Genomic DNA, 10,244 nt, shown 5'->3' with positions numbered 1-10,244 from the left:
CTGTGAATCTATATTGTCTCTCTATTCCTCCATGTAAAATGAGAAAAACAGTTTTGGGACTCTTACACATCTCTTCTGAGGAAGAGGAAGGATCCTGCTGTAACATGGATTTTCTGTCTGCAAAATGCCTTGAGATCCCTGCATGAAGTCATGTAAAATTTGGATCTCACCATCCATTAGCTATTATATTACGTATTGAAGTCTTTTTGTGAGACCAGATTTCTAATGCAATTCCATGTAAACCCTGAGGTTTTCCACTTGACATTTTTTTCCTATTTCATTGAGTTATGGTAGACAGCTCTGTGAGACAGGTTAATAAAAGATGGTTTTTTCTCATCACTTCATTTGTTGCTACTTCTTTCAGGAACAGAGATAAACTAGTGGTATTCATGGCCAAAGGGAGAGTCACACTGCACAGTTCAGGAGGAGGGAGTGCCTGGATGGCACCATGGAAACTATGTTCTGCAATGGCAGACAGGAAACCAAGTTCTCCACTGGATGACTCCAAATCAAAGATGAGGAGGGTAATCTCGTCCTAGATAAGAGGTGATTCCTCCCTGCAGAAGGCTGCACTGTACCTATGTAGCTCAAGGCATTTTCTTGGAAGGTCAGACAGTTAGGAAGATCTAAGTCGTGAAAATGAATGGATGGATCTGTAGGGCTGAAATTACTTTGGCTCAGCAGCTGGTGCTTAGATTGGAATAACATTACCTGAATGAAATGCAGACTGAAGGAGATGTAGTCATGCCCTTTTTGTGAACTCAACATTAAAACAAATACCCACAGTATTTCTCACCAAAGTGTTTCCTTCACGGTACTGATCACACTTTCTCTAGTTTTTCTGCAATTTTTTGTGAAAGTGACTACAATTAATAACTATGTTATAAAAACCCCAAATATACAGTATTTGTAGAACCCCAAATATATTCAGTGCTGCCTTATGCTGACTAAAATAAATCTACATGGGGCATTTATTTCCTGAGTTAATGATCAAAAAATGTGTGGAAGTGATTCATGTTTTCTGTTTGTTTGGATTCTTTGGAGCAGAATTTCCCAGCAAGTATCAAGGCTTATCATGAGCTGGACATTAGACCAAAACCTGAGCAAGAGTGGGGAGAACAGTCACAGCTCTGGATGTTCCTTCCAACCAAAGTTTTTCAAAGATTATATTACCATAATCTAAAAACTCTGCCTCATGCATTTGGAAATAAAATGTGATGTTTATTCCATCCTAGTGATTATTCTGGATCAAAGATCTGGATCTTCTGAATCTTTCTTCTCTCTTCAGCAGTCTTTCCTCTGTGTTGCCTTGTCTTTGAAATAACCTTTCCCACTATTGCTTTCATTGCTCCCGTAGTGCAAAAATTTTTCTGGTCAGTGAATCTCTCCATCTGTAAGGTTCTTTGGATGGCACTTGATACTTAGAGGGATTAATAATTTATCAGATTCTGCTTTCAACCACCTTCCCCATAGACTGCCTGTCAGAAAATAATAGAGTAGTTTGGGTTGGGAAGGACCTTAAAGATCATCCAGTTCCAACTCCCCCTGCCACGGGCAGGGACACTTTCCACTAGACCAGGTCGCTCAAAGCCCCATCCAACCTGGCCTTCAACACTTCCAGTGAAGTGAATTTTTCTAAATCACTGAAACTCTTCTCTTGTAGAGCTCAGCTCATTACCTGCCCCCTGACTGAGATACCCAATTATCTCCTTATGCCCTTCAAATTCCTGTAGCAACAAAAACGATCTCATAGCATGCTGCTTTAGCCTTTTCTCACACCTAAGTGCAAAAATTGCAACATTATGGAATTGCTCCCTCTTCTCTGTTTCCAGAGGCACAACAATCAACAAATCACCACTCATATTTCAGAGCATCTTTCAAAGAAAGAGCAAGAAACATTGCTGATATTGATCATACACATACTTCAGTTTATCAATATAATTAGCTGTGATCAGTTTGATATCAGCTGGTGTAATGATAAAATTGTATTGTTTTCCCTTAACCGCTTCACAGCACTTCTGCTTTCAACTACTGAAATTTAATGTATTTTATTTGTTTTGTAAAAGAAAACTCTGACTAAAATAAAATCAAGACATCATTCTTTTCCATGTGTTTCACTAAGAATTTCAGTTTGTGCTACCTTATGCTGACCAAAACAGATCTATGTTGATTTTTTTCCTCAGTTAAGCATCATAAAAAAGTGAATGCTTCTAGTGTTTTCAGTTTGGCTGAGAAACTAGATATGATACCAATGTTCTATAAAGGACCATTGTTTTTATTTCCAAGAATTCCTCTAACAAAAGGCCCCTGTTCTCCAGTTAAAATGCTGACATTCTTTTTGTTTCTGTAGTAAATCAGAAAACAGATTTTGCTCACAGCGTTTAGCCTTAAATCACTGTTTACTATTCAATAACCTGTTACTGAACTGTTGAATCCTGTGGATAAGTAATCCCTCTTAATTGTAAACTAAATAAGGAACAATTTTGTTATCATGATGCTTGCTCCTTGCTTCATTCATTAAGCACTCTTGACTCTACTTGCAGGAAACATTTTGGAATAATTTGGCCCTGCATGATGTGCGACACATGGGGAATATGTGCAAGGCAGTCCCTAGAGATGTGCACAAGGGTGACCTTACTGAAGATTCTGGAGCACTTTTTGCTGACCTGTGTCTGACCATTGTTTTACCAAGATGCGTTTTTTTCAGGTGTTATTTTATAGCACAATAATAAATGGAGTTTTGACATAAAGGTCACACATTGGTTTTGGAAGGAAGGAGGCAGGAAATTCACCTGCATCAATGACAATCTCTGTCAGGTATGTTATAAATGAGAGTCCTTCACAGATGAGTTCTGACAGATCCCACTTTGTTTTACACAGGCTGATTTTCACACCCTCTTTCCTCCACCTTCCACTTGCCTCAGTTAACCAAAAGCATGGCTTTACCATTTATAGCTCATAGCTGTAGGAACAAAAATAATCCAAGAATAATCCAAATTAAGAAATTAAGTGTGACTGCATTTTGTGCTTAAACTGTAGCAACACACATAGCTACTTCTCAATGCTTTTTTGTCCTGGAGGATTTACAATGAAATTTTCATAAATCCTTCCGGCAGATGGAACACATTTGGGAATTAACACTTTTGTCTCTTCACAGGTTTTCCTGGCATTAGCAAAAACATACTACAGCCAGTATTTGGCCTCAGTTTTTTTCACATTTGGAATATGCAGTGACTTGTGAACAGAACTAGTTCCATTCAGACAGCCAGGGTGTGGGCCTCTGGCCCTTATCAGAGGAAATATCTGCGTGGTTGGCTCAGAGATACAGAAGTCAGGTGTAGGTAACCACCAACTGAGTTGGGCAGACTTGTGTGGAGCATGCCCAGCCTCCTGGGGTTTGTTTATTTTTAACTTCACCTTTTGCTTGGAAGGGTATTTTTGGCATGCCAATTTTTCTGGCGTCTGGGAAGTCAGTGTTTTTCTTGGAAGTGAAAAAAATGCTCTGGCAGTTTTCTTAGTTAGGACAGGCACCTTAGGAATCCATCCTTTTGCAGCCTGCAGGGCAGGTTGTGGAGAAGAAGCAGAAGTACATTTGGCCACTTTTGCATAAGTGAGTAAGCCAGGCACTCTCACCAGCTTTGCTCCAGGGCCCATGCCTTCTGCTAGCCCGCATCCCAGCTATTTGGTTTGGCCTGGAAGTGTCAATCTGCTTGTAGCTCACCAGCTCAGCAATACTGTGGAGAAGTTTTCTTTCCACAGCATCATCTATGGAGCAGCCTTAACACCAGGCTGGATTTAGCTTGAGTTCTAAAAGCCAGGGCTTGAACTTGTCATAAACATTCTCATGGAGATGGAAAGTCCCACAGCTTCAAGATATCTCTTGTATCATAGTCACCTGCCTTCACTTCCATCTTGCTTTAGGGTGACTTTCTTTGCACTGCTGCATTACTGGTGCATTACTTTAACTCAGTCTGTTTCCCTGCTCTGGGCAAACTCTCTTGGCTAAGGTAATAAAGCCCAATGCAAAACCAACCGTAGGCAGTAGGAAAATGCCTATTGATTCCAGTGCTCTTTTCCTCCTCTGACATGTGCTGATGTAACTCTCAGATAATCCTCTGCTATTCCACTGATGAGCTCCTCTCCAACTCCTGAGGAGGAGGGCACCTTCTTGTCTCGTCACTTCCCTCTCAAGAAAATAATGTTCCATAGAAATATACATGGATTCTAAATGAAATACCACTTCCCACTGTCTACAATGGTAGTGACTGATGGACCCCACCTATTTTTATGAGTAGGAAATGCATTTTGAGTCACATTGCCCAGAGCAATTCTCATACAGATGTGCTCCTCCCTACCCAGATGGTTCAACATACACAAGACTCAAACTAAAGTCCTGTCCAGCTGGTTGGTGGCATAGAGGAAATACGCCAATGGATCTGCACATTTTTCCTCTCAGTTTTATTTTTCTGGAAACCTACAGTGGTGAAAACCTACAGTCTAATTGACCCTGAAGATTAGACTCTGTATTTGGGGCAGAGTGTTTGTTGGATGAGAGAAGAGTGTTTGATCTGAGGAGCATTCTGACAAAACATTAACATATCAACCCTCACCTTCTCTCAGAAAGTAGCAAGCAAAAAAATACAAAGTGAAAGGTGTGTATCCTAGACAAGACCCTTTCACATCCTGTTATTGTAGTGGCACCCTTAGTTTTAGACTCCAGAATGAATAACCTCTGCCTTCCAAACAACTACAGGAAAAAAGGGACAAAGTCACACCTGGATATACTGCCTTGAGCAATGTGCAGTTGACTTGAGAAAGGACACCTTTCTGTGGAAAAAAAAGCCCATTTATTGGAATAGAAAACTTTTTTCCCAGAGAACAAATGTAATCTTTTGATAGCTTTAATTTAAATTTAATTTTCTTGTTTTGAAAATGTCAGAATATCCTCTTTTCATTTTTTAAGAGACAATGGTTCAGGAAGATTTTTTAAAATGCCAATTTAGTTTTAAAACTTAAAGCCCAAATGTGAAATGAAATGCTTTGCCATTGTTAAAATGTAAATTAACATAATTCAAAAGTTTCACAAGTCAAAGAATAGTTCAGGATTCTCATCTCTTTATTTGAATGTGGGGAAAAAAAATCTTTTGGGAAGGAAAAACATGTTTCTCTTTCCACTCTCACATTTGTGGCTCTCTCTTATGATGTACCTATGTCATAGCTGTCCAATGCATAGAGAAGTGTCCAGGAGGTTTTTCAGAAAGGCTGGGAAGCAGGGCAGTGGGGTTAGAAGCACGTGATTACTTTACCACAGGACTTTCTTTCCTGTGAACCCTTTGCCCTGTAGTGCAAAGTGGGTTAAAAGTAGTCCTGGACCATCTTACATTCTGTAGTGAGGGAATTGTTGCCTAAAAATAGAAGGGATTTGAAACAAGCTTTAGTCCAGGGTGTGAGGAATATTGGAAAGAGACTTTAGGTGTCATTAATGGCTGAGACTGTGGCCAAAATTTGAACTTCTGTAAACAATGACTTTCCATATTGCAAAATAATATGTAATTCTATCTTCCAATATTAATATGTATAGGAATATGTTTAGTGATTTTCTACAATTAGACCTGCAGTAACCTTCCATCTCGGGTTTAAACTGGTGTTGGAAGGGAGGCAGCAAGATCTAAACTGCGCTGGGATTACTCCTGAGAATCCCCTTACAGATAAGAGACAGTCTGAAGCTGAATTATCCTTAGTGAGAGCTTTCCTTGAGTGAGGGGTTTATAGGCAACAGGAAATAAACCTGGTAAGCAGGACTTACATAAAATACCATGAAGGAGAAAGTAGCCTTGCTGTGGCTGCTGCAGTCAGTCATTCTTTTCAGCCCCAGAAATTCGGGGGCTTGCTGCTGAGCTTGCATGCAAACTTAATGTGATGATCCCAGAAAATGATGGTTATTTTTGCTTCCAGTATCTTTCCTGGGAATTCTTTGCTTTGTCTCCTTATTAAACAGCACTCTGTCATATGCTAAGTAAAAAATGAGTAACAAACAACAAGCAAACAACAACCAACCAACCAGAAAACAAAAAAAGGCAGACCAAAAAACTCAACCATACCAAACTAAACAAGATTTACAGTGGCTGGTTCAAACCCTGGGGCAAACATTATTAAATTAAGGCAAAAAATACGTAGTTGGACACAGCTATGGTAAGAATTTGGATGAGTCACCCTACAGCCTGCAGTTGGCTTTGTCTTTTCTGCACTGCTCAACAATGCTATTAGCAGTGTTTCTGCTATTGAACATGCAGCCAGTGTGTGGTAAACTGTGTCATCACAGTCTCCACTAGGTAATCATAAATTAAGCTGTTTATAATGTCTGAACAATGAAGCTTGCTTTGGTAGTTTGTTCATATCAGCTTATATTAATGAACTTCTTTCATACCTCTGGCATTCAGGGAATGAAATTAAACTTCAACATTCAGGGAATGCCAGCTTACAGGAAATTGGCTCAACAAACAAAAGTCTGCTTCAATTTCCCAGATAATTAAATGCCAAGCAAAGAAAACAAACCACTTTAACTAACAAAAAGCACCTATCCACTTTTGATAAAGTCGTATGACATATAAGCAGAAGCTCTTGAAGAGCAATTATGAAGCACTGACTCTAGGATTAGGCACTGGTCTAAATGAATGAAGATAAATTTCACTCACTTCACTATGTATAAATGTGTGCCCAGATGAACCCTCATCTTTTCACCAGCCTTCATTCCCAATGGCTTCTATGCTCAGCCATTCCTTAATAACTTGTAAACCCACCTTTGATTTTGCAGACATTCTTCCACAACGCAGAAACTACCACAGCTTCTCTGCCAGGGCTTGAGTTTAACACCCATGTACTGCTGCTGCCAACCAGCACCCAGAAGCAGAGAGCTTGGAATCATAGAACCAGAATGATTCTGGTTCTGTGATCAGGTTGGAAGGAACCTTAAAGACCATCCAGTTCCAACCCCTCTGCCATGGGCAGGGACAGCTCCCGCTAGCCCAAATTGCTCAACACCCCATCCAACCTGGCCTTCCCCATGAGGAGAGCAGGATGCCATTCCCTGTGACATCGTGGAACACAGAGCATTCAGCAGATAAGCATCAACAGGCTTAATACCCACTGCCTGACTCAGAGGTCTGGAGGGTTCCAGGCATGTGACTGGGGAGGGATTCATCAGGCTACCCCTACCCCTTCAAACCCCAAAGCTAGCGTCCTTTGAGGCGGCTACACCTGCTCTTGGTAACCTCACACACTCAGAGTCAGACTGATGAAACTTATTGTTTCACTGCAAAATGAGCACTGTTGTTGAGGGTAGGGGAAGAGCTTGTCTGGAAGTGGAACATGTGGTGAAGCAGGGTGAGTCTGCCTGCACCTTGCTGCTGAGTGAGGCCTCGGCACAGACAGACCTGCTATTTGCTGCCTGCTAGACTGAAGCAGGCTTGTGGAGTCTTTCTTGGCCATGAGAGAGCAGATGCCTCATGCAACAGCAACCTCAACTATCATTTATTTTCTTGCATTTCAGTGAATATATGTTGCTAGCTGAATTTCTGCCTAAATATGTTTTTTATATACTATGCAGCAAAATCCCTATAGCCTTTACAATAAATGAAACCATATCAGTTTTATAACTGTGTATTGGCCATGCATAACAACATAAGTGGCAATTTTCATTTAAGTCATGTCCAAGACTGATGGGCACCTTTATATTCATCCTGTTCCAGGCAAAATCATGCTCATTGCATAGCCACCTGTAGCTGTGGCTTTCATTCCCAAGGCAACAGAGTTTTTCCTCGTGGTCCCTGTGCAATAGAAGAGCTATCATTCAGGAAATAAATATATAAAGTCCTGTGAAAAAATCAAGAGTGAAAACCAGCTCCTTAAACCACAGGCCACAATGCCCTATCTCCTGTGCTGACTCAATGTCAGTGATACTGATGTCCTCAACAAGGTCAGAACACCTTTTTCCTGCTTCTCTGCCCCAAAATTTTATTGCTGAGCATGGCTTATATGGCATGGAATACCCCTTTCATAACACTGTCTCAGCTGTCCTGGTTTTTCCACCTCCCAATTTCTTGGGCACCTGCAACCCACTCACTGAAGGGGAAGAGTGGAGAAAAAGAGAAAACCTGGATGTTCAGCAAACACTACTCGGCAATAGCCAAAACACTGGTGTGTTATCAACACTGTTTTAGTTATAAAAATCTGAAACACAGCACCATATGGGCTGCTACAAAGAAAATTAACTCCATCTCAGCCAGACTCAGTATGGAAGTAAAAAGAGAAACTACATTAAAAAACAAAAAAAAGCAGTATAGTGTCTAGGTAGGCATCATCTTTTTGTTCTGAGGTTGTAGAGCATCGCATGTAGCAGGATCCTGACTTCTGCGTTGGGTTGTTACAAATGAAAAGTTATTACATTTACACAGATGAGTTTTCCACCATGACGTTGACCTCAGAAGCTCTCTTTGCTTCACTTACCATTGAACATCACTTTGTAAAAGAGAATCAGAGGAGGATTCAGAGATGGAATAAAACACGATGCTGTGTTTCTTTATGAGAGGGAGGCAGTGGGGGGTGAAAATCAGCAGCAGCCTAGAATATCCATCTGTGCATGCTGGGCAGATAGGAGGCTGTCAGGATTCTTCAGCCACAATAGTTTTACCATTTGTATTTCCAACAGAGAGATCAACAGCATGCCTTTAAACTGACAGGGCAAAGGTGCAAGAGAAAGCTGCACACGTGAGGGAGCCCACCTGTCACCTTCTCTTCTGAAGGACACAATGAATTTTACTTTATTGTATGAGACCTGGAAAAAAGCTCATCATGTGAAAAGCCATGAATCAAGACAAGTGAAGTCTGAAGGGGAGTCCAGATGGTTGGGAACAAGAAATATAAGAAAGACAGTAAAGTAGCATGAAGTCTGTTGCTGTTTAGGAGACGTAACAATTTGGGGATTTTTGTTGGACAAATTGTGTTATTGTTGTCACACTGTGTGGTGCCTCATCCTCCTGCTGTGGTTAGTAACTGAGAGGAAGTAGTTTCAAGTGTTACCTCCATGGCAGGCAACAACTTAGCTAGCTACATGTAGTTTATTTCCAGAGGCAGCACTAGTCTTGGAGATGAAGAGCGTTTGTCTGCACTTCCTTTGGTGCTGTCTGCCTCACACAGAGAATCTGAATGTGTCATTACCAGTAATGAACATGAGTCTGTGCATTGCTCTCTCATTCAGATGCAGGGACGCTGCACAGTAATTGTATTGTAACACTCTTGTCTTTGCAGTAAAACCCCAAAAAATCCATCTCTAGAAACAATATGGGTAAAACTAAAGAGAAGTTGAAATGAGATGAGCCATTGCAGGATACATGTAGGCCTCAAGAACTTATTACAGTGTAAGCCCATCCTCCTTTTCTCCCTATCATCTGTGACTTGCACTGTCACCTGCTCCCTTCCCATAGTGAGGTTCTTCATGCCCTGGCTGCTCATCTTGAAAACAGCTCTGGCCCTGGATGGGAAAGTGGGGCAAGGTCATAATCACTAAAACATTTTGTCTTGTAGAAGGCATCTCTTTTAGGATGAAGCTGCTGTAAGAGGTGACAGAAAATGTTGAGACAGGGAACTCAAAAGAGAAAGAGAAAGAGTGTTGAGATAGAGGGATGACGTGGGCAGACTCACAGCTGTCTGCTCACCTAAGACAGGTTGGTGGACTCAATGGTTAGTTGAGTCTGTGGTGTGCAGATATGAACTGCAGATATAGCCAGTCTATAGGCTGATGTAACTTGCAGCAGGTGTTAAAGAATGCAGCATAAAAACAACATAAATCTTTATCATTAATGGTTTCATGAAATGATGTGTGTTAATTGCAATCAACTGAGCAACCCCAGTTGCTTCTTTCATTCTGCATGTGGTTTGACTGTAAAGCTATACCAGGTCTTATCTACAGAAACAAAAAGGTGAGGACTTCAGGAATCTTGCTTACATTTATTAAGACTTTATTAATTAAATCTGCATGAAAGGGTAAAGTAAGATAATCTTCCCTTATAAAGGTGAGATACCAAAGGAGGGTTTTACTCTTGAGACATTTGCATTACAATGGCCTTGAAATCTGTTCCTTTCCCATCTTTCTGGATACAGTACACACTGGAACACCCTTGGAGACATGCCTGTAAGGAGCTGCCCAGTTTGCTTTGCCTCCATCACTCGGTCAAATCCCTGTTGGA

General features: G+C 40.9%; 1 protein-coding gene across 1 annotated transcript; it reads right to left on the bottom strand.

Annotated features, from left to right (window-relative positions):
* Nucleotides 1–3,247: 3,247 nt before the first annotated feature.
* TTLL2 (tubulin tyrosine ligase like 2) lies at nucleotides 3,248–5,905 on the bottom strand (the record flags this gene model as incomplete). The annotated part of the gene is given in 8 exon segments (XM_084202644.1): nucleotides 3,248–3,296; nucleotides 3,298–3,309; nucleotides 3,311–3,387; nucleotides 3,389–3,462; nucleotides 3,465–3,625; nucleotides 3,627–3,778; nucleotides 3,782–3,841; nucleotides 5,807–5,905. Coding segments are annotated over 8 exon segments (684 nt in total).
* Nucleotides 5,906–10,244: the final 4,339 nt, after the last annotated feature.

The sequence above is a fragment of the Fringilla coelebs genome (assembly GCF_963513975.1).
Source record: "Fringilla coelebs genome assembly, chromosome: 3".
Taxonomy (NCBI): domain Eukaryota; kingdom Metazoa; phylum Chordata; class Aves; order Passeriformes; family Fringillidae; genus Fringilla; species Fringilla coelebs.
Note: the sequence above shows the minus strand (reverse complement) of the source record. Positions and strands in the feature narration are given on the sequence as shown.